This window comes from Saimiri boliviensis, chromosome 1, assembly GCF_048565385.1.
Source record: "Saimiri boliviensis isolate mSaiBol1 chromosome 1, mSaiBol1.pri, whole genome shotgun sequence".
Taxonomy (NCBI): domain Eukaryota; kingdom Metazoa; phylum Chordata; class Mammalia; order Primates; family Cebidae; genus Saimiri; species Saimiri boliviensis.
In genome coordinates, this window is record NC_133449.1 from 181,997,302 (window position 1) to 182,021,281 (window position 23,980).

General features: G+C 34.0%; 1 protein-coding gene across 2 annotated transcripts in view; it reads right to left on the bottom strand.

Annotated features, from left to right (window-relative positions):
- Positions 1-23,980, bottom strand: part of SLC12A2 (solute carrier family 12 member 2) — a 107,155-nt gene that overhangs the window by 43,580 nt on the left and 39,595 nt on the right. For both annotated transcript variants that reach the window (XM_039467851.2, XM_003920920.4), the window contains exons 5-12: positions 18,401-18,540; positions 15,650-15,760; positions 14,128-14,236; positions 10,683-10,810; positions 10,498-10,582; positions 7,170-7,321; positions 1,195-1,302; positions 11-134 (exon numbers count right to left, since the gene is read on the bottom strand). In XM_039467851.2, the coding sequence (XP_039323785.1) occupies positions 11-134; positions 1,195-1,302; positions 7,170-7,321; positions 10,498-10,582; positions 10,683-10,810; positions 14,128-14,236; positions 15,650-15,760; positions 18,401-18,540 (957 nt within the window). The remainder of the gene's footprint in view (positions 1-10; positions 135-1,194; positions 1,303-7,169; positions 7,322-10,497; positions 10,583-10,682; positions 10,811-14,127; positions 14,237-15,649; positions 15,761-18,400; positions 18,541-23,980) is intronic.

A 23,980-nucleotide genomic window follows, 5' to 3' on the forward strand; every position in this document is an offset into this window, starting at 1 on the left:
ATAAACTAACCAATTAAGATGAATCCAAGTGCAATTAAGAACGTCAGGATGTAGCCACGAAGAGGTTCATTATTTTTCCCATAACCTTTAGCAAACATCTGGAAAGCTGGGTAGATGTTGTCCTTACATAGAGCCTAATGAAAGAAAACATTAAAATAAAATATGTTAAAATGAGACATACAGATTTGCTGATAGCTCTTATAGGTTAATCAGGAATGAGACTCAAGTTTCTAATTCTTGTCGTCTTTTTTTAACCTGTTCCACATACTGCTTCATCTACAAAACGTAAAGGAAATCCAAACATTTCAAACATCAGAAAGATACTGGTAGAAACTTCTATCTGCCTTACCCCATCCCCATGTTGAAATTAAATTTTATGAAGAAGAAATCAGAGAAGCAGGCATATGGGTAAAAACAAAGTTGGAAGCTTGATAAATATGATATAGTTGTGACCTATTTTAACAAAAAGAAAAAAAAAGCCCAAATCTTAAAGCTGATAAAAATCCTGATTATTAAACTTAACTACCTTTCTTAAAACATAACTGAACACTGCCTTAAATAATATTCTCTACTTTGCAGTACTTACTGGCTATAAATACTACATTAAGAACAAGACTGCAGAATCAACATTCATTTATTTGATTTAGCAATAAAAGGTACTTCCCATCACTATTCAGCTGTTTAATTGTTCACTAAAAGGAGATAATATATATCCTATTTATCTTTATACCCTCTAGTAATGAACACAATGTGTAGCACATGTTAGCTATTTAAATATTTGTAAAGTAAAATATTTAGGTTGACATCATACTGACTGGAACAAAGATGTTTTACTACTTCTGATTTGCAGTCTTAGACTGCAGTCCTATACCTGAGTAAGATGTCTTGAAAATGTAAGCTAAATATGTCAAAAAAGCAAAAATCCATCAGCACTTTTAAAAAGACAACTCAAAGACTATACCTTGACAGCAGGTAAATGCAGAAATGTTTATATAAATAAACATATTTACATTAATTCATACAAATACAATTAAATATGTATGTCTTAACGTGTGTAAATATATATCATATATATGTGTATATATATAAATACTGTTGACAGAAGCAAATAATTTGAAAACAGCAACAATTCTAAATTGAGTAGTATTACTTTAACCTTCCCTTTAATAAAGCCTGTAATATAAAAACACTTACCTGAAATATTTTGGGAGCACTCACAAGGGATGCTAATGCTGAAGAAAGAGTGGCTGAAAAGATACCTGCAGAAATTAATGGTGCAAATCCTGACACCATGCTCATTACCTTAAATAAAAGTGACAAATAAATAAATAAATAAAATAAATCTCACAAACAATTCAGAAAAGAACACAATATTCTGTGGTCATACCTTGAAGGAGGTTAACACTTGGGATAATTTTATAATAATCAGTAACAACAACAACGGTATGTGCATTACAAATATCTGAAACAGATTTACCACTAGCCCTTACCTTTAGAAAACCTTTTCATTTGTAAAATGTCAAACACACACAATGGCAGACAGAAGAGTTTAATGAACTACTAGCAACCGTCACCTAGTTTCAACAATGATCAACTTAGGGCCATTCCCCACAATATTTTGAAACAAGTCCCAGATATCCGTTAACACATAAATATTTCAGTATGTATCTCTAACAGTTAAGGACTTTTGAAAACTAACTACAATGCCACTGTCATTGCTTAAAAACTTAATAGTTGCTTAACAATACCACAAAAAAGCAAGTTAGAACTCAAATTCCCTAAATTATCTTCTTTTAAAAATAGTCTATTCAAATCAGGATCCAAAAAAAAAAAAGTTACACATTATATTTGGTTTCTGTGTCTCTTCAGTCTTTTTCAATCAACAGGTTCACATTTTCCTCTTATTATTTTTATATCATTTCTCCCATGGAGATCTCACACTCTGGATTTTTCGGACTTCATCATCATTGTGTTGCTTAACCTCTTCGCATTTCTGTAATTCTAGTAAACTGGCAGTTCTATCTGGACAGTTAATCAAAACGAGGTACGAGTTTTGCAAGAGTACTGCGTAAGTGGCTTCATGCACTTCTATTCGGAAGGCTGTTTCTTATGCTGTTAAGATAGTATCGTGGTTATTTTTTTTTTTTTAAGCCTTTATCTTTTAGAGCTAAATACAGAAATATTTCCCACTAAAAGGATATGATATAAAGTCTAGAGTTTCAATATAAATGATCTAGGATGGGAGGAGTTACACATGAAACAAAATTAACCATGCACTGATAACTGATAAAGCTGGGGAATGTAGATATTAGGTATATGTTGTTGCTTTCTCTATAAACATGTTCAAATATTTCCCTCTTACAAGACTTTAAACAACAACAACAACAAAGGATTGATCACTAAGATCATGAATCAGGTAAATCCAAATTGAGGGGCACAATTCAAAATAACCTGGTTCAAATGTTGAAAATGTCAATGACATGAAGATTAATGTGGGCTAGAAACCCCTAGATTAAATGATTTTAAAATGACATAACTAAATGCCATGTGTGATCCTGGATGAATCTTGGACTTAGAAATAAAAAGGCAGAAAGGACATTACTGGGACAAGTGGAGAAATATGAATATAGGATATATACTTAAATAACAGTATTTCATCAGTATTTAATTTCTTAAGTGGGATAACCATATTGTGCTTAAACAAAATGTGTTAAATACTTCAAAACGACTGTCACGCCATGATGTCTATAACTTATTTGAGGAGAAAAAGACTACATATATACACACACAAACAAATAGGGTAAAATATAAACTAGTAAATATAACTGAAAGTTAAGTACACAGATATTCACTGTGTACTTCTGAGTCAATGAAACTTGCCAAAACACAAAATTAAAGTGGAGTCGTTTGGTGGATTCAACTACTGTCAACTTGAACAGCTGTGAATGGTATTATTAATTTCCCAGCAGTGAATGGTGATCATCACACCCAGATTCTTTGCTTCACTGGTGAAAATTTTACCTTTCATTTATATTGATTAATAACATGTCAACTGAGACCAAAAGGATAAGGAAATCAGGTTTTAAGCTGTTTCTATCACACACTTGGCTGTAACATTTAATTGTTTAAACATTTGGAAAGTTAGCAATGGGCACAATCCCTGTCCACAACGCATAAGCCTGATTTCACATATACATAAACCACCCCATTGACTAAACATCTTTCCCTAGATCTTCCATTAGATTTAAGGTTAAATATGAAGAATACATCTCTTAAGTGTTTTAAAAACATTAGCATAGACTTCTGAGAAGAATGGGGAGAAAATCTGAAAAGATTATTTGCTACTCAGCCCTTTAATAATAATTTAGTAGTGACATATATGCTGTGCATTTTTCATAATCACTGTTTTTCATGGTAATTAATGCTGGATTATTTAGCATTGACAACCTTATCGTTAGGGAAGGAGACTGTAAAGGACAGATAAGGTGAGTCAAAATCAAAATGAATAAGCCCAATTTCTGCTATACAGTCTTATTAGATTGTACAAAATTCTACCTCTGTCTGTAATGATCTCAAAGTTAAATTAAGCACAAAGACAGAAAGAGATAAGTGGACAAAAGTGGAGAACAGAGTATATGATACATTTTACATTGTGGGAGTAAGGCAAAACTGACTCCATCAGCATTACTATAAGCTTTCCTCTTCCATGTTGAGGAAACAATACATTTTCCCTTCTTCTATCAGTTATAAAATGAAGTAAATAATAATCCATGCTTTTCATCTGGAAATACTACACTTTGGGACCTGCTGTAATGTTTCCTGTTTTCTACTAAATAGTTAAAACAGTTACCCAATAACCTCTGAACTTCTCAATGTTTAATGGTAAAATATGAGCAGCAAGGATAATGATATTGGAATGTAAATAATAATATTAGTGTCAACAACATTTTGTGGAAACAAAGATTAAAGAAAGATGGTCTTCTCTTTAAAGGGGGAAAAAGGACAAAAGTCTAATAAAAGCTAAAAAACAGCAAGTAAACAAAATGAATGGTAAAAGTCTATGTGGGGGTGCGTATTGAAGATGATTTGGGATTCAAGAAATCTTCATGGAACTGAGTTGCCTTGAAGTCAGGAAGATTTGGACATGGAAAAATAAACCACAGGTGCATTCCAAACAGAGTGAAGCACTGACCAAAAAAAAGAGAGTAGGGTATGCATGTGTGCATGTACACACATATTCAGTGCCTCGAGTCTAGTTGGAGTAGAAGGCAGTAGGGCTCAGGATGAGGCATGAAGGGCTCTGACTGATAGACTCAAGCTGGTATTTTCTTTATTAGGCATCAGTGAGTCAAAAGTTTCAGAGGACATTAAAATGTAGAAATATAGCAAGCAGTTAAGACTATATACACAATGTAAAATTTAAGAGCAACAAGATGACCCAAATCACTTTATTCCCTGACGTCTGTATGGCTTGTATAGATCTTATGATGGAGACTCCAACTTACACACTCCTCAGTTACATCCTATCCACCATTCTTTATCTCCAAATGCCAAGGTATTTATATTTCATAAGATCTTCCCTCATGTTATAACACTTTACAAAGTATTTTTGAAAAACTTTACTTACTTAAATTAGAAAAGAAGCTTTACTTATTTCAAATTCATCTTTCTTTGAGTGAGTCCATAACTAGACTTAAGACAACAAACTTTTCTATCTTAAGGTCACACAGAAATCTGACTGGCATTTTCAGTCACTGGGCAAAGACCAATGTTTGTGCCTTCTATACACAATATCAATGTCAGAATTGGCCTGAATCATTAGCTGGACATGAATACTTTCTTTCATTTCTACAATTTTGCCTAGTCTTATGACTAGAAAACACAAACTTCTATTACATAATTCGGTTCAATATTTGTAACCACTGAAAGTGCAGTCAATTGCTTAAAACTATGCAATAGAATATAAAAACAATGCCTTTACAAATTTTAAATAAAAATTGTATTGCAAAATTTACAGATTTTATATAAAACATGTATAGAATTTTAAATACATTAAAATCCAAATTACTCTGTTCATACAATACTGAAAAAAATTACAAAGCAAAAACTTTATCTTTCTTTTGAAATCAGAACCATGTACTCTATAAATTTACTATAGAATATTTTGATTTAATCTCCTGAATCTATATCTTTGTGTTCTTTCTACCATCCTAGGACTTAGCAAACAACTCAAAATTATCCTCTAAATTAATTTTAGTAATTTATTTTCCCCTTATATAATCTTTTCTCAGTTTCTAAGAACCCATAAATCTGACAGATTAAAAGTTCTTTTCACTTTTAGTACCTTAAAGGAGGTAACAGTTAACAGCAGATCTGATGGCCTCAAAATTGAGAAGTACTATTATTAACCTGTCTAGTTTGTATGTTTTAGAAATGGACTAGCTTTCAAGTATCCATTCGGAATTAAATTTTGTTGTTAAATGTTAAATGGTGATTTCATGCTGCATGACTTTATATGAGCCATATCTAATTAAATAACACTACTATTGATATTGATCAATACTTTTTTTAAAGGCCGCTTATATATAAAGCAATTATGAAGACAACACTAAGTAGAAAACTGAACTCATTTTAATTGGTAAGGATTTAAATTGCACAAAATAAAAATACTTAGTCATAAATCTAACAAAATACATACAAGACATGTATGCTGAAAACTACAAAATGCTGACTGAAAAAAAATCAAAGAAAATACAAATAAATGGAGAGACAATCTTTATAAATTGAATACTCAACATAGTCAATTCTCTCCAAATTGATATACCAGTTTAACGTAATCCTATCAAAATCTCAACAAGACTTTTTAAAAATAAATGTAAGGTACTTGGGTGATAAGTGCACCAAAATCTCAGACTTCACCACAACACAAACCACTTGTACCCCAAAAACTATTGAAGTGAAAAAATATATATTAAAAATAAATTAAAATGCACACAAAATTGAATAAGGTTATTTTAAATTTTTATATGGAAAGATCAAGAAACTAAAATAGCGAAAACAATTTTTTAAAAAGGATAAAATGGCAGGAATAAACCTATCTGACCTCAAAATTGATCATTTAAATAGAGTAATTAAGAATGTGTGGGCCGGGCGCGGTGGCTCAAGCCTGTAATCCCAGAACTTTGGGAGGCTGAGGTGGGTGGATCACAAGGTCAAGAGATCGAGACCATCCTGGTCAACATGGTGAAACCTCGTCTCTACTAAAAATACAAAAAATTAGCTGGTCATGGTGGCACGCGCCTGTAGTCCCAGCTACTCAGGAGGCTGAGGCAGGAGAATTGCCTGAACCCAGGAGGCGGAGGTTGCGGTGAGCCGAGATCGCGCCACTGCACTCCAGCCTGGGTAGTAAGAGCGAAAGAAACTCCGTCTCAAAAAAAAAAAAAAAAAAAAAAATAGAATGTATGGTACTGGCTGAAGGACAGACACAAAGATCAACAGAACAGAATCAAGAATCCAAAAGCAGACCCATACAAATATGACCACGGGCAAATGCTTCCATGCTTTCTAAAGCAGTATACTTATATACTACATATATATAAATACACACACACTAATGTATATATATTATATTCTGTTTTGCATTACCTCCCAGGAGCTCTTTGCTCTTGAACAGCCTCAGATTTTTATCCATTCATATTTTTCTGTTTGCCCAATTAGATAGCTACAGTCTTAGGGGATATAAAGAACAACCGGTCAGGCACAGTGGCTCATGCCTACAATCCCAGCACTTTAGGAGGCTGAGATGGGTTAGATCAATCAAGGTCAGGAGTTTGAGACCAGCCTAGCCAACATGGTGAAACCCACCCTTACTAAAAATTAAAAAATTAGCCAGGCATGGTGGCGGGTACCTGCAGTCTCAGCTACTTGGAAGGCTGAGGCAGGAGAATCGTTTGAACCTGGGAGGCAGAGGTTGCAGTGAGCCAAGATAACACCACTGCACTACAGCCTGGGCAACAGAGTGAGACTGTCTCTCAAGAAAAAAATTTTCAATAAAAGTAACAACTGTCCTACCTTCTATGTTACAGCTATATTCTGAATGGTCAGATTTGATAATAGTCTCATCCCTAGATAAGTACAGAATGTCAGTATATTACAAATTCAATGCTCACCTGGAAGTTGTTCATTAGGCCATAGGAACAAGGATTACTTTCACAAGATGAAAAATCAAAGTTTAATTTGCATGCTGCAGAAGTACAGTTTGTTAGCTCTGTTACAATAGTGTCATTAACATTTCCAGTGGCATCTCGAACAACACAAGAACCTAAAGCACAAGTGACAAGAATAATATAGTTAATATCTATATTCATTTCAAAATTTTACAAATGTATATATTTATAAAGAAACCAAAGCACTGACTACATATGTACTCACTTAGGAGTAGCATACATTGCATTTACAGTTAAGACTTTACCTTAAACAGAATTTGTAAAGCATCATGGTCTCCAATATCTAGTGAAACTGAACCTTTTATAAAGACCAGTATTTACACATAAATACTTAAAAACCATGTAAACAGAACTGTGGAAAATGATATATTAACAAACTATTTCCTGGCCTATTTGGTTAAGACACCCTTAAGTAAATATGAAAGCACTGTACTGAAACAGTTCCAAATAGCGTGATGTTTTCCTATATTCCAAATGTTTTATACTTGAACGTAGCTAAAATCAGACTTCAGGTAATATTACTCTTCCGTGAAGGAAAACAATTTGAATATTAATGAATTATAATTAAATATTTGCCTCAAATATGATTATTGTGAAAGGAAGAAAACACATGGTATCTGAGATTTGCTTAAAAATAACCCATAGAGCAGAGTGACTGGGTACAGAGGAAACAAGATTAACCAGGTACTAATATTTTTGCTAACATTTTTGAAGCTGAGTAATAATTATTGAGCTAATTGGAAAATGCTTCCTACTTTTCCATAAAATTGAATAATTCCATAATAAAATATTTTTAAAGTGGCCTTAAAAAAAGCACTTCATTATTGAGAGTAACGTGTAATGTATAACTAATAGTAATTACCATTCTTTACACTTTTATAGATTTTTACTTTCTGTAGCACTTTTACAATATTATTGCATCATATATTGAGGTAAAAATTACATGTGTAACAGCAAAAATTGAATAAACAGAACTAAGTATGAGAAGGGAGGATACTCTAATGACTAGACAGAGTATATAGTTCTTTATTTTTCAATTTTTTCATCTACCTTTCAAAGCAGTCCTTGCAAAACTATGTTTCCATAAAGGTACCTCTGAAACAATTGGGGAATGAGGGGAGAATAGAGCCTTGCAAATCCGACCAGCCCTAAAGTAGCTATACTTTCATGTGCTTTGTATTCTGATAGTCTATGCCTGCAATATTTTGGGGAAAAAAGGTTTCATTGCTTTGAGCTAAACAACCACTGGTGTGGAGGCTGCCTTTACTGGTGTAGCTACTGAACATCGGCGTCAAGGGGTTACTTCTATTGCTTCAAGGGCTAATGTAAATAGAATGAAATGAGTACGAGAGCCAGAAGTGTTAGAAGGTAAAATAAAAATAGAAAATGTTTATTTGCTGTAGCAAACTATTTTAAAGTTTAAACATAATTATGTCACTTTAAGACTAAATTTTCTTCAGTTAATAATGTATAGAAGCATGCTAGAAACTTTTAGGGGAACCCATATGTTTTGCTAAGAATATATATTCATCTGTTTTTCGTTTTTTTTTTTTTTTTTTTTTTTTTTGAGACGGAGTTTCGCTCTTGTTACCCAGGCTGGAGTGCAATGGCACGATTCGGCTCACCGCAACCTCCGCCTCCTGGGTTCAGGCAATTCTCCTGCCTCAGCCTCCTGAGTAGCTGGGATTACAGGCATGTGCCACCATGCCCAGTTAATTTATTGTATTTTTAGTAGAGACGGGGTTTCACCATGTTGACCAGAATGGTCTTGATCTCTTGACCTCGTGATCCACCCGCCTCGGCCTCCCAAAGTTCTGGGATTACAGGCGTGAGCCACCATGCCCAGCCTCATCTGTTTTTTCAAAATAAATTTCAGAGATTTGTGTATGGATAGCAAGGATAATAAAATCCAAATTCCTTTCTAAATGACAATTCAGGCTGGGGCTGGTATCTCACACCTGTAACCCCAGCACTTTGGGAGGCTGAGGCAGGTGGATCACCTAAAGTCGGGAATTTGAGACCAGCCTAATCAACATGGTGAAACCCCCGTCTCTACTAAAAATACAAAAATTAGCTGGGCATGGTGGTGAGCACCTGTAATCCCAGTTACTTGGGAGGCTGAGGCATGAGAATTGCTTGAACCCAGGAAGCAGAGCTTGCAGTGAGCCGAGATAGAGACACTGCACTGCAGCCTGGGCAACACAGAGTGAGACTCCATCTCAATTAAAAAAAAAAAAAAAAAAAGGCCAATTCAGCCCACCATGATATTGTCACGAAGTGAAATTTCAAAATTACATTTACGCAAATAGCAGAAGAGTTTATAAATACAGTTCTGTCATCACTTCAATAAATCAGTGACTATATAGCAAAAATAAAATTCTCTTATCAAATCCAACAGAAACTTCATATTGTCATATTGTGTAGTCTGTGGGCTTGGAGTTTATGATTCATTAAATTAGATTTACTTAGGCATTATGCTTAAGAAATTTAACTGTAAAACTTGACAAATGCAAACTGTATGTAAACTAATAGTAATTAATAGCAAATAGCATTAAAACCTTTATTTTAAACAAATAAACAAAAACCTTCTTTGCCATGAAAACAATTCTCTAAAACAAATGCCACTATCTTTGGTAGTGAAATCTCTGAGTTTCTATTCTCTCATCTGTAAGACAAGGATTAGAGACTGGTTGACCACCTAAGTGCTTTCAAGTTCTACAATACCATGAGTCCATGAAGTAATAACATGATTTTAAAACCATTTTCATTCAATTTAGTAAGAATTCAGTAAAACTTGTCCTAAGTAAAACTTAGTATGTCCTATTCTTCAAAACCAGTGTTTTTATAATAAAAAATTAGCAAGCACTGCTTAAGAGCCTTGAAGTAATCTTCACATATTGTATAAAAATATGAATTACCAGTATAAAAAAATTCAGAAATTTATAAAATTCATTTGCTTCTACATATGAATTGTTTTTGATAAATATATACCAGTGAAGTGAAAGAGTTTATAAATGCAATTTAACATGATTTTCTAATTTACCATAATTAATAAAAATCCTGGAGATACCATAAAGCATTTGGTAGTTTAGATGTCTACAGAAGTCATTACTAGTTTTCTAAAAACTGTCTTTGAATTATAATAAGCAACTCCATGTCTTTTATTGAAATATTTCTGAATTTAAAAGTTAGCAAATGTCACAAAAATAAATATTTATAGTATGTACATCATGAAATTTCTGCAACACATAAAAAATGTAAAACCATTTACCTACAGATACTGCAATTCCTACGTAAACCAATGTAGTAATTAAAATGGCTAGGAGTGTTCCTTTGGGTATGGCTGACTGAGGATCCTAGAAGACAAGAAGATTTTTTTAAAGTCTATCTGTAAAAATAAATATACAAATTCCACTTTTAAAATATATAATTGATATGGCACTTTATAATACTTACTGCAAGATCACCTGAGATATTTGCTCCAGCCAGAATACCAGTTGCAGCAGGAAAAAAGATGGCGAATACAGAAAAGAAAGTCTCTTCCTCTCGAAAATCTGGCCCAAAGTTCTCATTAAATATTTCAGCTGTAGAGAACAAAACATTTTTGACAATTAATGGATAACAGATTAGACCATAATAATTGAAGTCAAGAGTAATAGGTATATATAACCCCTAACTTTTCTTTAGTCGAAGTAACTAGTAAATTTTTACATATTTCCTAATTCTAGTATTTGTTCTTGTATGAGAAAATGATTTACAATCAAAATGATCATCTGATCTGATTCATGTCCCATTTTTTGTACACCTCACTAATTATGTTTCAAGAGTTTTCTGATTTAATTGCTATGACTAGCCCAATGCAAATCACGATGTGGATAATCCCCACAATCTCTGACGTCAAAGAAATAAGAAGGGAGGCAGAAAAACAAAAGGGGCATCATGGGGTGGTGCCTCATGCCTGTAATTCAGCACTTTGGGAGGCTGAGGCAGGCAGATTTCTTAAACCCAGAAGTTCGAGACCAGCCTGGGCAACGAAGGAAGACCTTGTCTCTACAAAAAATTAAAAAATTAGTCAGTAGTTGTGGCACACGCCCGTGATCCCAGCTACTTAGGAGGCTGGGTTGGGAGGATCATTTGAGCATGGACAGTCAACACTTCAGTGAGCCATGATCAATCACTGCACTCTAGCCTTGGTGACAGTGAGATCTCATCTCAAGAAAGAAAAAAGGAAAAGCAAAGCAACATCATACTAATATAGAACCAATTTTTTGATAGCTTCCAACTTATATTACTATCTGTATAGATTTTGGTCCACAGCTTTCTCTATTATCTAGTGACCTCCTATTTGATTTCTGAGGCTGTCAGATAATTAGCTAAGGCACTGTAAGTAAAGTTCCTTTCTATTTCAACAACAATAAAAGCTTCAACTAGATCTACTGTTTTCATCTCTGACACTAAGATAATCAATTAACTGTAATGTATCCATCTATTCATTCAATACTTGAGTATCTACATGTGTCAGGTCCTGCACTAGCGCTTTCTGGCATCTCAAAGTACTCAGAGATGCAATATGAACAAGTTAGACTTTGTTCCTGCCTTCATGGAATTTAAGAGTCTCAATAGCAAATGACAAAATAAGAGACAGGTAATTATAAACAATAGTAAGTGTTCTGATGAAAACAGGGAGTTGTGATAAGAAATATGAGAGAAAATCTAATTCAATGTTACAGAAGGCTAAGCAATATAAGGAAGGAGACAATACTTAAGCTGAGAGTTTGCTGAGCAAGAAATCAGGTATGTGATCATCAGGGAAAAAGAGTACACCAGAAAATAGAAATAACATGTATGAACCCCCCAAAGTAGAAAAAGGTTTAGCTCTTTTGAGGAAATAGAAGAAGATAAAATTCTTACAGTAAGGAGAAGAATTAAATGAGATTGGAGTGACCACTGAAAGACAGAGTATGAATATTTCATAAAAGTTTAAGTTTTATCCTAAATAAAACAGAAAACCAAAGTAGGGTCAGAAACACACAAATGACATACACTATTAATTTTGTGTGGACAATCGACTGAAAGATTCAACATCTGAAACAGGGTGGCCAATTAGGAGGTTGCTGCAGAGGCTCAATCTAGAGATGGGAGAATAAATGCACAGATTAGGAAAGAATTAGAAATTAAGAGGAGCAGGTAGAACAGGAAACACTAAGATCCTTGTTTCAGCTACTTACTTTGACGGAAAAGCCTGAGAAGAAATAAGTAGGACAGACTTCAAATAATCAGTTGGATATATATTACGTTTGGACTTTAAAGGAGAGATTCAGGAATAGAAACACTGGGTATATATCCAAAGGATTATAAATCATTCTACTACAAGGACACGTGCACACGAATGTTCATTGCAGCACTGTTTACAATAGCAAAGACCTGGAACCAACCCAAATGCCCAACGATGATAGACTGGATAGGGAAAATGTGGTACATATACACCATGGAATATTACGCAGCCATCAAAAACGATGAGTTCACGTCCTTTGTAGGGACATGGATGAACCTGGAAACCATCATTCTCAGCAAACGGACACAAGAGCAGAAAATCAAACACCATATATTCTCGCTCATAGGCGGGTGTTGAACAATGAGAACACATGGACACAGGGAGGGGAGCACTACACACTGGGGTCCGTTGGGGGGAAATGGGGGAGGGGCGGGGGGGTGGGGAGGTGGGAAGAGATAGCATGGGGAGAAATGACAGATACAGGTGAGGGGACGGAAGGCAGTAAACCACACTGCCAAGTGTGTACCTATGCAACAACCTTGCATGTTCATCACATGTACCCCAAAACCTAAAATGCAATAAAAAAAAAAAAAAGAGAAACACGTCAGCCCCTTAGCAGTATTTTGAGCCATCAGAATACACACCACCCATGGGAAAGTATATAGTTAGAAAGTCAGCACTGTAATAGTTGTAGAATTCTGCATTTAAAGGGGGGTAACTGGAGTAACAGACATAGCGACCAGTGAGTTAGGCACCTAGGGTATCTGACATCGAATAAAATAGACATGTTTCAAGAAGAAGGAATGACTAAGAGAAATGAAGGAGAGGACAAAAAACTCATAGTGGATCCAGCACCATCTGACTAATTTTGACCAACGAAAGCCAGATGTGAGAGGGGTTAAGGATGACGCCACTTGGTAGAAGTTTGACAGGCCTATGAACAGTCTCAAGGTATTCTTCCACAGATTACTTATTAACTGCAAAGAAAAAAACAGCAACCTCACAATAGAGAAACTGTGCAGGTATAACCTTGATTAAGTAATAAAAACTACCACCACTGAGTAATGGAAAAAACTGCATCATGCATTCTCCAAATGTGATGCACTAAGGAGGAAACATGATTCACTTATGTTCTTGACAAAAAGGAATGAATCTATAAAAACAAATAAGACAACTGGAGAGACCACCTAAAAAGCAAATGGCTTGTACTCTTGAAAAATGCAATGGGATCAAGAAACTAGTATTTCTAGCTGCTTTCACAATCTTAGGCACTTTTAAACTGCTGTGCTTAAATATGCTAAAGGAATGAAAGCCACGTTAGAATAAAACTTAGAAATTCAATTATAAATTCCAAAAACTAGTAGAGAAAAAAAGCTCCTTTTCTTAGCAGCACTGATTTCTCTATATTCTATCACCTTTTGTTGCTAATAATGAAAAAGATGTAAATAAAAGTAATTTTTACTCCAATTGTACAGCATACAAAAAGGGGACAAAACTAAATTGTAAATTAGGATGAATCACCAAACCATACCCAATCCATTACAAAATATCTAAAATGTACATTTAACTGATAATAGAATTTTCTAATAGGTACCCTTAAAAAAGTACTGAATCTTTTTTACTTACATTTATAACCAAAAAAACCTTTGGGCTTCTTGCTCTCCAGTGGGATAAATGTTCCTATGACGAAATCACCAATAGCAAGAAGTAGAATCACCAAAAGAACAATCTGAGCCTGCAATTTTAAACATTAAAAATTAAAATCAAGTATCTTGTTTCTATATCTTGTTCCATTTCCACTAAAATACAACTTCCATGAGGGAAAGAACTTCTGTCTTGTTTTGTCTGATTCTCCAGTGCCTTAAATAATGCCACATGCCAAGTAGCTGCTCAATAAATTTGCATTTAATGAACAAAGAGATATTTAAAGAAATACCTGGTGGAAAAAAAAATAGTAAAAGTGAGATCATGCCACATTTCTGAAACAAGTTAAAGATGTGTAAGCCTTCCCACAAGCCATAAAGTACTAAAAATTCCAAAACACTATAGGCTTTCATTCTAGATCATTCATTCCTTTCTCTTCCACCTTAGCACTACAATCTTGACATGGAGAACATGCTGGACACAAACACAAGTTTTATAAATGGTCCAAACATAATGTTGCATATGTGATTGCTATGGGAAAATAAAAAAAGTACAGAAAGAAGATGGCAATATACAGGAGGCAAATTCAAGCAGCAATGGGATTGGAAGAACAATCTATGAGAACTACCATTTCCCCTTCTCCACTCTTAACCTCTCAATAAAACTGAAAACTCATGAAGAACTGTGTTATCTGTGGGAAAAGGAACTACATACATGCTAATCATATCCCAGTGGTATAAAATTCTGTTATTTTCACAAAGCCAATTTATAAAATGTGTAAACAAATGTTTTAATTTTATACTAATATAACTTTAAAGTAAAGAACAAGATTGAAAAATATCCTTTTAGACTTTCCTAATTTTTGGTTTCATAAACATTATCATATAGAGCACAAATATGTGACTCTTATAAGATCTTTAAAAGTAAACACCTTTGTGGATATCCATTACTTGGGGGAAACTACAGCTGTGCTATGATGCTCTAATTCTCAGAGACAAAAACACATCTGGGTGCTCTGCTTATGGGTAACATGTGACTTTAGCAATTTTTTCGAGAAACAACGTTACTGGCTTTCAGAGTTATGACTTCTCAAATTTCAATAGCAAGAAAAACTTCTCTCACCTCCTGTGGGCATTGACTTTTAGTTACTGCCTCATATTTATTTTTAAGTTAAACCTTTAAATAAATTACAAAGCCGAATGTTTAATTTGGACCGATACACTGACCTGAGCATTTTTACACACTACAAAACTGGAGAATGGGTGAGGTGGGAAATTCAAAATTTACAAAGTACTATGTTTAACTAGATCCTAGGCTAAGTGTTAACTTCAAAGATTCTCTGCCTTGTCAAGTAGAAAATAACTTTATACATAAACTTTTGTGAAAATGGCCACTTAGGAACCATTAGAATCTAGAAATATTACCATACTTTAGAGTGTTCCCAAAACATAAGCTCTAAAAGTTCACGTGTTAAGTATTTACAGGTGTTCCTATCATAACTTACTTTTGCTTCCCACTCCATTCCAGCTACTGAGATACCCAAAAGAATCACCACTGTAATGGCTCCAATAATTCGGATATCATTGATTTCATCTATCATAAGTATGGAATGTTCCTAGAAAAAAAGAATTATAAATATAATAAGCAACTTTAGTTATTTTTATTAAAAATTCACACTTTTTGAAACATTTTAGAAATATCAGAGTGTCTTACATGTAGAAGTTGAATAGTTATTTAAGGAATGAATGGAAGACCTACAGGAACAAATTACTATTTACCACTGAGGTGTCATTCAAGCATCTGATGACATAAATGTGTTATTAACACTTCTACATTTAATATACGCTCAACAATCAAATCAAAAAAGGAATTGCTAACAAGGAAGTAAAAAAGTTATAACTCATACTGCTAGTTAGAATTTTAAGTTACATAGCAGAAATATATTTTGTATTTACTGTGATTAGTGAACTCATGCTAATGGTCTTTTATACTGCACGAAAGTGATAAGCACACCTTCCTGCTGCTGTCCAAAAACACAGTTTCTGTTCTGCCAACAAATTCATTTGTAGTTTAACATTAATGGCATTTTTAAAAGATTCCCATCTAAAATAAAATTAAGGATTATGACATCCCAGTTAGGTAAGTAAAAAGCTATTTATCAATTACTACCACTTCTCAAATAATGTAATAAAGGGCCCAAAAAAATTAAAACAGAATTTGTTTTGATAACTCAGGATGACTGTATTCTATTGCAACTGAAAAAAGTATAGATTATAATAATCCTATAAACTTGCTTCTTAAAAAATTAATATTGTTAATGCTTTTAAAAAGAAATTCTTTCATAAAAGTCAACTACAAGGGAGGAATAAAATTGCTTGAATTCCAGATACATGAACTTAACACAAATATTCGGGTGCAAAAACACCCAGATCCAAAGATGCTTTTGCCAACCAAAAGCACAGCAAGTGTTAATATTTAACCAATACAGTAGGAAAAGCCATTTCCAAACCTTATCCAACTTCAAGGATCCCATTTAATTTCATAAAGCAGTATGTAGTTTCTACTTTGCAGAAAAAAATTGTTTTTTAAATTTAATTCTGATATCTCTTGAATTAATCTAACATTTGAAATTCCCTGCAGCACTCAGATAATCGTATCTGAGAATTACTTGGAAAAAAAAAAAAAAGATAGTAGTGTATGTATCTATTGACTGGCTTTTAGATTCATAGACCATGCAATAGAAGACTACAGCTATAGCTCGATATTTTATATAATAAATCTGATTAAAATGTTTCAAATTTCCTATTTCTCTAAATTAAATTTTCCATGAAACAAACACATGTATAAATAATAATTACTCTGATAAGAATTCAGAGTAAATCTTAAACTTTCACTATCAAATAAAAACATGCACTAAACAATGAAAGAATATAAACTCTAATGATTATATTGCTTACTCACTGCATTATAGCCCTTCTTCTTCATCACTTTGGTGTACACAAGTAAAGGTCAATGTCAAGGTAGTGGCAGTCCTTGTCAGATTTTATACTTCCTAAGGTACCATTTGCTACTGTAGAATAGTTACAACCTAACCTAACATGAGCAGTTATAAGTGACATTTGAGGTTCCTCTCATTTAATAATATTTGAGGAATCCTATTTCACTCTTACTTCTTCAATTATACTCCAGAGCAGGCGTCCCCAAACTACGGCGGGCCGCATGCGGCCCCCTGAGGCCATTTATCCGGCTCCCCGCCGCACTTCAGGAAGAGGCACCTCTTTCACTGGTGGTCAGTGAGAGGAGCACAGTATGTGGAGGCCCTCCAACGGTCTGAGGGACAGTGAACTGGCCTCCCGTGTAAAAAGTTTGGTGACGCCTGCTCCAGAGCAATAGAGCCAGCTCTATTTGGATAATATACTCATGGCTCTTCTTAACACATTCAAACTAAACTGTTCTGTGTTCTCCACTTCATCGCAAATGGCATTATCTTCCAACTAAATCCAAAAGTCAGAAATTTGTGCATAAATTTGAAATCCTATTTCTCTAATTTCCCAAATCCCATTAATTATCAAATCCACTCATTCACATTATTTAAAATCTCCCAAATTCGCCCACATCTCTCCCACCCTTCAAGTCACTGTTTTAATATAAGCCACCATCTCCTCTCCCAGGATACCTACAACCTTTTAAATGGTCTCTATCTCCAGCTGTCATTCCTCAAGTCCATTCTCTGTACCATGGTCAGATACTTCCCTACATCCCAAATCTGGGCATGTCATGTTCCCCAAACCCAAACAAAACCCAAGCTTAAATGCAAATAAGACCCTTCTCCTGATTATTTTTTCTCTCTCTAGTCTTAAATGTCTTGCTGCTTTGTGCTTAAACCATACAAAAATGTAATTTTCTTAACTCTAACCTTTACAGGCCTTTCTTTCCTTTTCTTCCCTATTCCCCTCATATGACTTCTACCTTTCCAATTTGCTTGCTAACTAACATCTAGACTCCCATCCTTGGAGAGCCCTTCCTTGACTCCCTGGCAACCCCAATTCCTAATAAGTAAGTTACATGCTCCCCCTTTATGTTGCAACTGTTGACATTCTAATAGTATTTTATTCTTTGCCTATCTCCTGCACTAAACTTTTTGAAGGACGAGTCTCTTGGTTATATTACTGCTTTCCTAACCTCTCAAGATAAGTGGCATATAATTCCTCAATAAAGATTTGGTAAACGAATGACTGAAAGGAAGGTGAATTACCTTAAGCAACTCCACCACAGTTTCTGCAAATCCAACCACATACATAGCAACCGCAACAGCATTGGCAAAAGCGAAAATCAAACCAATTGCACCACCAAATTCTGGTCCTAGACTTCTAGATATTAAATAATATGCTCCTCCTGAAAAAAAAAAAAAAAAAAAGGAACACAGGCACTAAAGTTAGCATTTAAAATGCCAAATTATCCTTTAATTACACAAGATTTCACAAAGCAGATGCCCCCTGTAAGCAGAGCAGTTAAATAGGCAAGTGAGTATATTTTCAGAAATACCTAAAAAGAATTCTTCATAAACCACCTATTAACAATTCTCAACATCCAGATAATGTTCCCCATATCAAATATAGTATCATCCTATTTGAATCCCCATTTTCTCTTTTAAAGTTTAGATTAAAATGGGCTACAGCCTCCTCCCCTTCACAGATTCCAAGAAACCATTTCCCATTAAATTTCTAATTTATGTATTTAATCTTAATGTAACTTTTATTTTTATTTATTTTCATTTATTTTTGAGACAGTTTTACTGTCGCCCAGGCTGGAGTGCAGTGGAGCAACCTTGGTTCACTGCAACCTCTGTTTCCTGGGTTCAAGCAATTCTTGTGCCTCAGCCTCCTGAGTAGCTGGGACTATAGGCATGTGCCCCCACGCCTGGCTAATTTTTGTATTATTAGTAGAGGCAGGGTTTCACCAGGTTGGCCATGCTAATTTTTTGTTTCTTTAGTAGAGATGAGGTTTCACCATGTTGGCCAGGCTGGTTTCAACCTTTTGACCTCAAGTGATCTGCCCACCTCAGTTTCCCAAAGTGCTGGGATCACAGGTGTGAGCCACCATGCTCAGCCTTAATGTAACTTTTAAATCACAGTTGGTATGATTTTAGTTACTTAATTACGGCAATTTGCTAGTAATGTAAATACAAAGACCAAAAAAAAAAAAAAAAAGTCTCACAGCCGCATATAATGGTATCCCAGATATGTAGTTTGTATGCTAGTAAATTCTGTCTAAATGGCGGAATTAACAAAGATATTACATGAGCTATCAAGGAGCAGGTTATTTTTCTAACTTAAAAAATCAGTTTTGTATATTTTATATAAAAATTAACTCCAGATATATTAAAGATTTAACCATAAGACACAACATCATAAAAACCCTAGAAGAAAATCTAGGAAAAACCATTCAAGACATAGGCACAGGCAAGGACTTCATGACTAAAACACCAAAAGCACTGGCAACAAAAGCCAAAATAGACAAATAGGACCTAATTAAACCTAAGACCTTCTGCACAGCAAAAGAAACAATCATTAGAGTAAACCGGCAACCAATAGAATGGGAAAAAATTTTTGCAATCTACCCATCACACAAAGGGCTAATATTCAGAATCTACAAAGAACTAAGCAGATTTGCAAGAAAACAAACAAACAAACCCATTCAAAAGTGGGCAAAGTCTATGAACACTTTTCAAAAGAAGACAAATATGTGGCCAACAAATATATGAAAAAATGCTCATCATCATTGGTCATTAGAGAAATGCAAATTAAAACCACACTGAGATGCCATCTCACATCAGTTAGAATGGCGATCATTAAAAAATCTGGAGACAACAGATGCTGGAGAAAATGTGGAGGAAAAAGGAACACTTCCACACTGTTGGTGGGAATATAAATTAGTTCAAGCATTATGAAAGACAGTGTGGTGATTCCTCAAGGATCTAGAAATAGAAATTCCATTTGACCCAGCAATCCCATTACTGGGTATATACCCAAAAGCTTATAAATCATTCTACCATAAAAACACATGCACACATGTTCATTGCAGCACTGTTTACAATAGCAAAGATCTGGAACCAACCCAAATGTCCAATGATGATAGACTGGACAAAAAAAAAAATGTGGCACATATACACCATGGGATACTACACAGCCATAAAAAACAATGAGTTTGTATCCTTTGTAGAGACATGGATGAACCTAGAAACCATCATTCTCAGCAAACTGACACAAGAACAGAAAACCAAGCACTGCATGTTTTAACTAATAGGCGGGTGATGAACAATGAAAACACTTGGGCACAGGGAAGGGAACACTCACAGGGCTAGGTGGGTGGGTGGAGGAGAGAGGATGTGGGACAGAGGCAGGGGGGCAGGAAGGATAGGGAGGGATAACACCTGGAGACATGCCTGATGTAGGTGATGGTGTTGGTGGGGGATGGGGATGGAGACAGCAAACCTCCATGGCATGTATGTATCTATACAACAATCCTGCAGGATGCAGGACGTGCACATGGACCCCAGAGCCCAAATACAATTTTTTAAAAAGTCAGTATTATGATTTAGGGTCACTCTAATGCTTATGAAGTTTTTAAGGGCTCTTCTAAAATTCTAATTTAAATTTGGCCATTAGGTCATAATCAAAACAGTTTTAATAGCACTGAAGTTACATAAAGCTATATACATATTTCTATAAACTGATGAAATACTTAAGACCATATAGTGAAATGTCATTAAACAGTTGAATATCTGTTTCTATTGTTCACCCAGTTTAAAGAAGGTAAATGTACCAACAAAAAATTATACAGTTAAAGCACTAATGATGCAAACATCATTTTGGAAAATGCATGTATTAGGTTTTATAGTTGATTCTCATCAATTTACTCAAATATTCTACACTTTAAACCCATCCACTGGGATGGGTTTTAAAAAAAAAAAAAGCAAACCCACTGGGATGGGTTTAAAACTTCCTTGGTTTTCATGATCTTGAAAATTAAAAAATGAAACAATATAACTCTTTAACATTAGCCTCATGATTTTATAAGATAAAAAATGACTTAAAATTTTCCATGAAATATTCTTGAGCACTAAAAACTCCAATTAATTTATATATGACAATTTTGTCAAAGAACCTAGAATGAATATAATGAATATATTACATCACATTATAATTAATCAAAAGGAAAATCTCTACACTAATTATCAGCTTTTATTTAATGTATATTTTCAAAGATAACAAATTATTTCATCTACTCCCAATAGCAAAAATGAATTACAATAGTTTATCCTCATTTTGTAGACGAGAAAATGAAGTCACAAAGAAAGGTTATTGAAATGAGTCAATACTCTTGTTTGGTAGTTGACAATATAAACCTTACCATCAAAAATATCACCAATAGAATGTTCAAGTAAGAAATTCGTGTTATGTGCCTTAAAGTTCTGATTTTATAAAACGGTAACTCTGAGATTTCAAAACTATTTAAAAGTCTTCCACAAATATAGAAACTTAAACCTCAAGTTTTAAAAGATTTGTATTGTTTTCAAGAAAAAGGAAATGTCACATGGTTAAGAATATAAAAACAACTGCTCATCATCTTCTATTACTTCTTATGAAAAACAACAGTTATTTGCCCTATTCATTCCCACTTCCATTCCTATTTCCTAGAGTTTTTTTTTTTTTTTAAACAAACCAAAACAAAACAAAACATCAAAATGGATGGTATTAAAGATCTATTACTCTGAAAGGCTCTGGTATTTTTTACTCATCAGCAGAGACTAGGTATACACCTTACTTTGTTAAATATTATACATTTAACTTAATTCTATTAAAGTACTATTGTCATCCTCATTTTACAAATAAGACAATTAGGGCTCAGGGAGGTTAAGTAATTTGGCTAAGGTCATGTAAGCAGCTAAGTAAAGAATTGTATTTAAACTCAGGTCTCCCTGACTTAATTGCTTACCAATATAGTATGTATGACAAACTCTTGTAAATCAGCTTTTCTTTTATTACTAATAATGCTGAAGACATTCATAGAAAATAAAAATTATTTTATTTTAAAAAATCTATTGATCAAGCAAATACAGATGTCAATATGGAAAAATGTCCTGATGAAGACTCATAATTTGGTCATAAACTACCCTAACTCCTGACTGCAAAGAACATAATTAGTCAGATGTCTATCTTAATAATTAGTGACAATACTGAGTTCCATCATTATTACATCTTGATTTGAGGATATATGCCCTGTAACTCTTACTAAATCTCCAAACAGTAATTAAAATCCTAACTAGGGTAATCAAAAGCATAAGATTAAAAACTGGTATCAGTCATAAAACACTTCTCAATTTCAAAAACCTGAAATGGCACACTGCATATTACTGACCACAATACAACTACGTTAGATGTATGAAAGATCCCTAAATATCTAAATTATTTAACACACTTTTAAATGAATCACAAGGGAAATTAGAAAGAATTTTGAACTGATTTGACAACAAAAGTGCAACATAAAATTAGTGACATATACCTAATACAGAAATTACAGTAAAATTTGTTTTAAATGCTTATACTAAAAACGGAGGATATATCAACAATCTAAGCTTCTATCTTAAGAAACTGGAAAAAGAATAAATAAAATCTAAAATGGAAAAAAAGAGTAAGAAGAAAGCCAAAAGTTATTCTTAAATATTAATAGAACTGATAAACAATGAGACTAATCAAGAACAAAGAAGAAAAAAGTAAATTAACTAAATTAGGAATGAAAGCAGGGATATGTCATTATAAATCCTATTGCAATAAAAAGTTAATATATTAAATAACTTGATTATAATGATTTTCCAACTTAGATGAAATACACAAATTTCTTGAAAAACAAAATGTGGCAGAAGTGTGACTGCAACAGGAAACTGAAGTAACCCTATAGCATGACAGAGATTACATTTGTGATGACCACTCCCTGCCAAAAACAAACAAACAAACAAAAAAAACCAACAAAACTATAGGCACAGATGGCTTCACTGGTGAGGAAGAAATAAGATCAATTTTACACAAACTTTCAGAAAACAGAGGAAAAGAGAACACATAAGATGAGCATAATACTGACATGAAAGCCTAATAAGGTTATTATAAGAAAATTTGAGACCAATAACCCTTATGATCATACTAAAAAAATTTAATAAAGTATTAGCAAGCCAAGCTCGGGGGCTAATGTCTGTAATCACAGCACTTTGGGAGTCTGAGGCAGATGGATCACAAGGTCAGGAGTTTGAGAACAGCCTGATCAACATGATGAAACCCATCTCTAACAAAAATACAAAAATTAGCCAGGTATGATGGTGAACAGGAAGCTGAGGCAGGAGAATTGCTTAAACCTGGGAGGCGTAGGTAGCAGTAAGCCGAGATTGCACCACTGCACTCCAACCTGGGCCACAGAGCGAGACTCCACCTCAAAAAATAATAAATAAATAAAGTATTAGCAAGTAAAATTTGACAGAAAGGATAATATCTCTTAATTCAGTGAAGTTTATCCTACAAATGCTAGTTGTTTTAGATGAAAAAAATATGTAAACTGTGATAATAGAATAAGGGAAGAAAAAAACACGCAATTCAACATAACAGGAAAATCATAAAAAAATTCACTATCCATTTATGATAAATAATCTCAGCAACTCAGAAGCAGAACTCAATCTGACAACTGACACCTTTTAAAACCTCATAGTTAAGCGATGTTGAACTTATTTCTCCTAAGACCAGTAACAAGGAAAGAATGTTTATTCTCACCACTTCTAGTCACCATT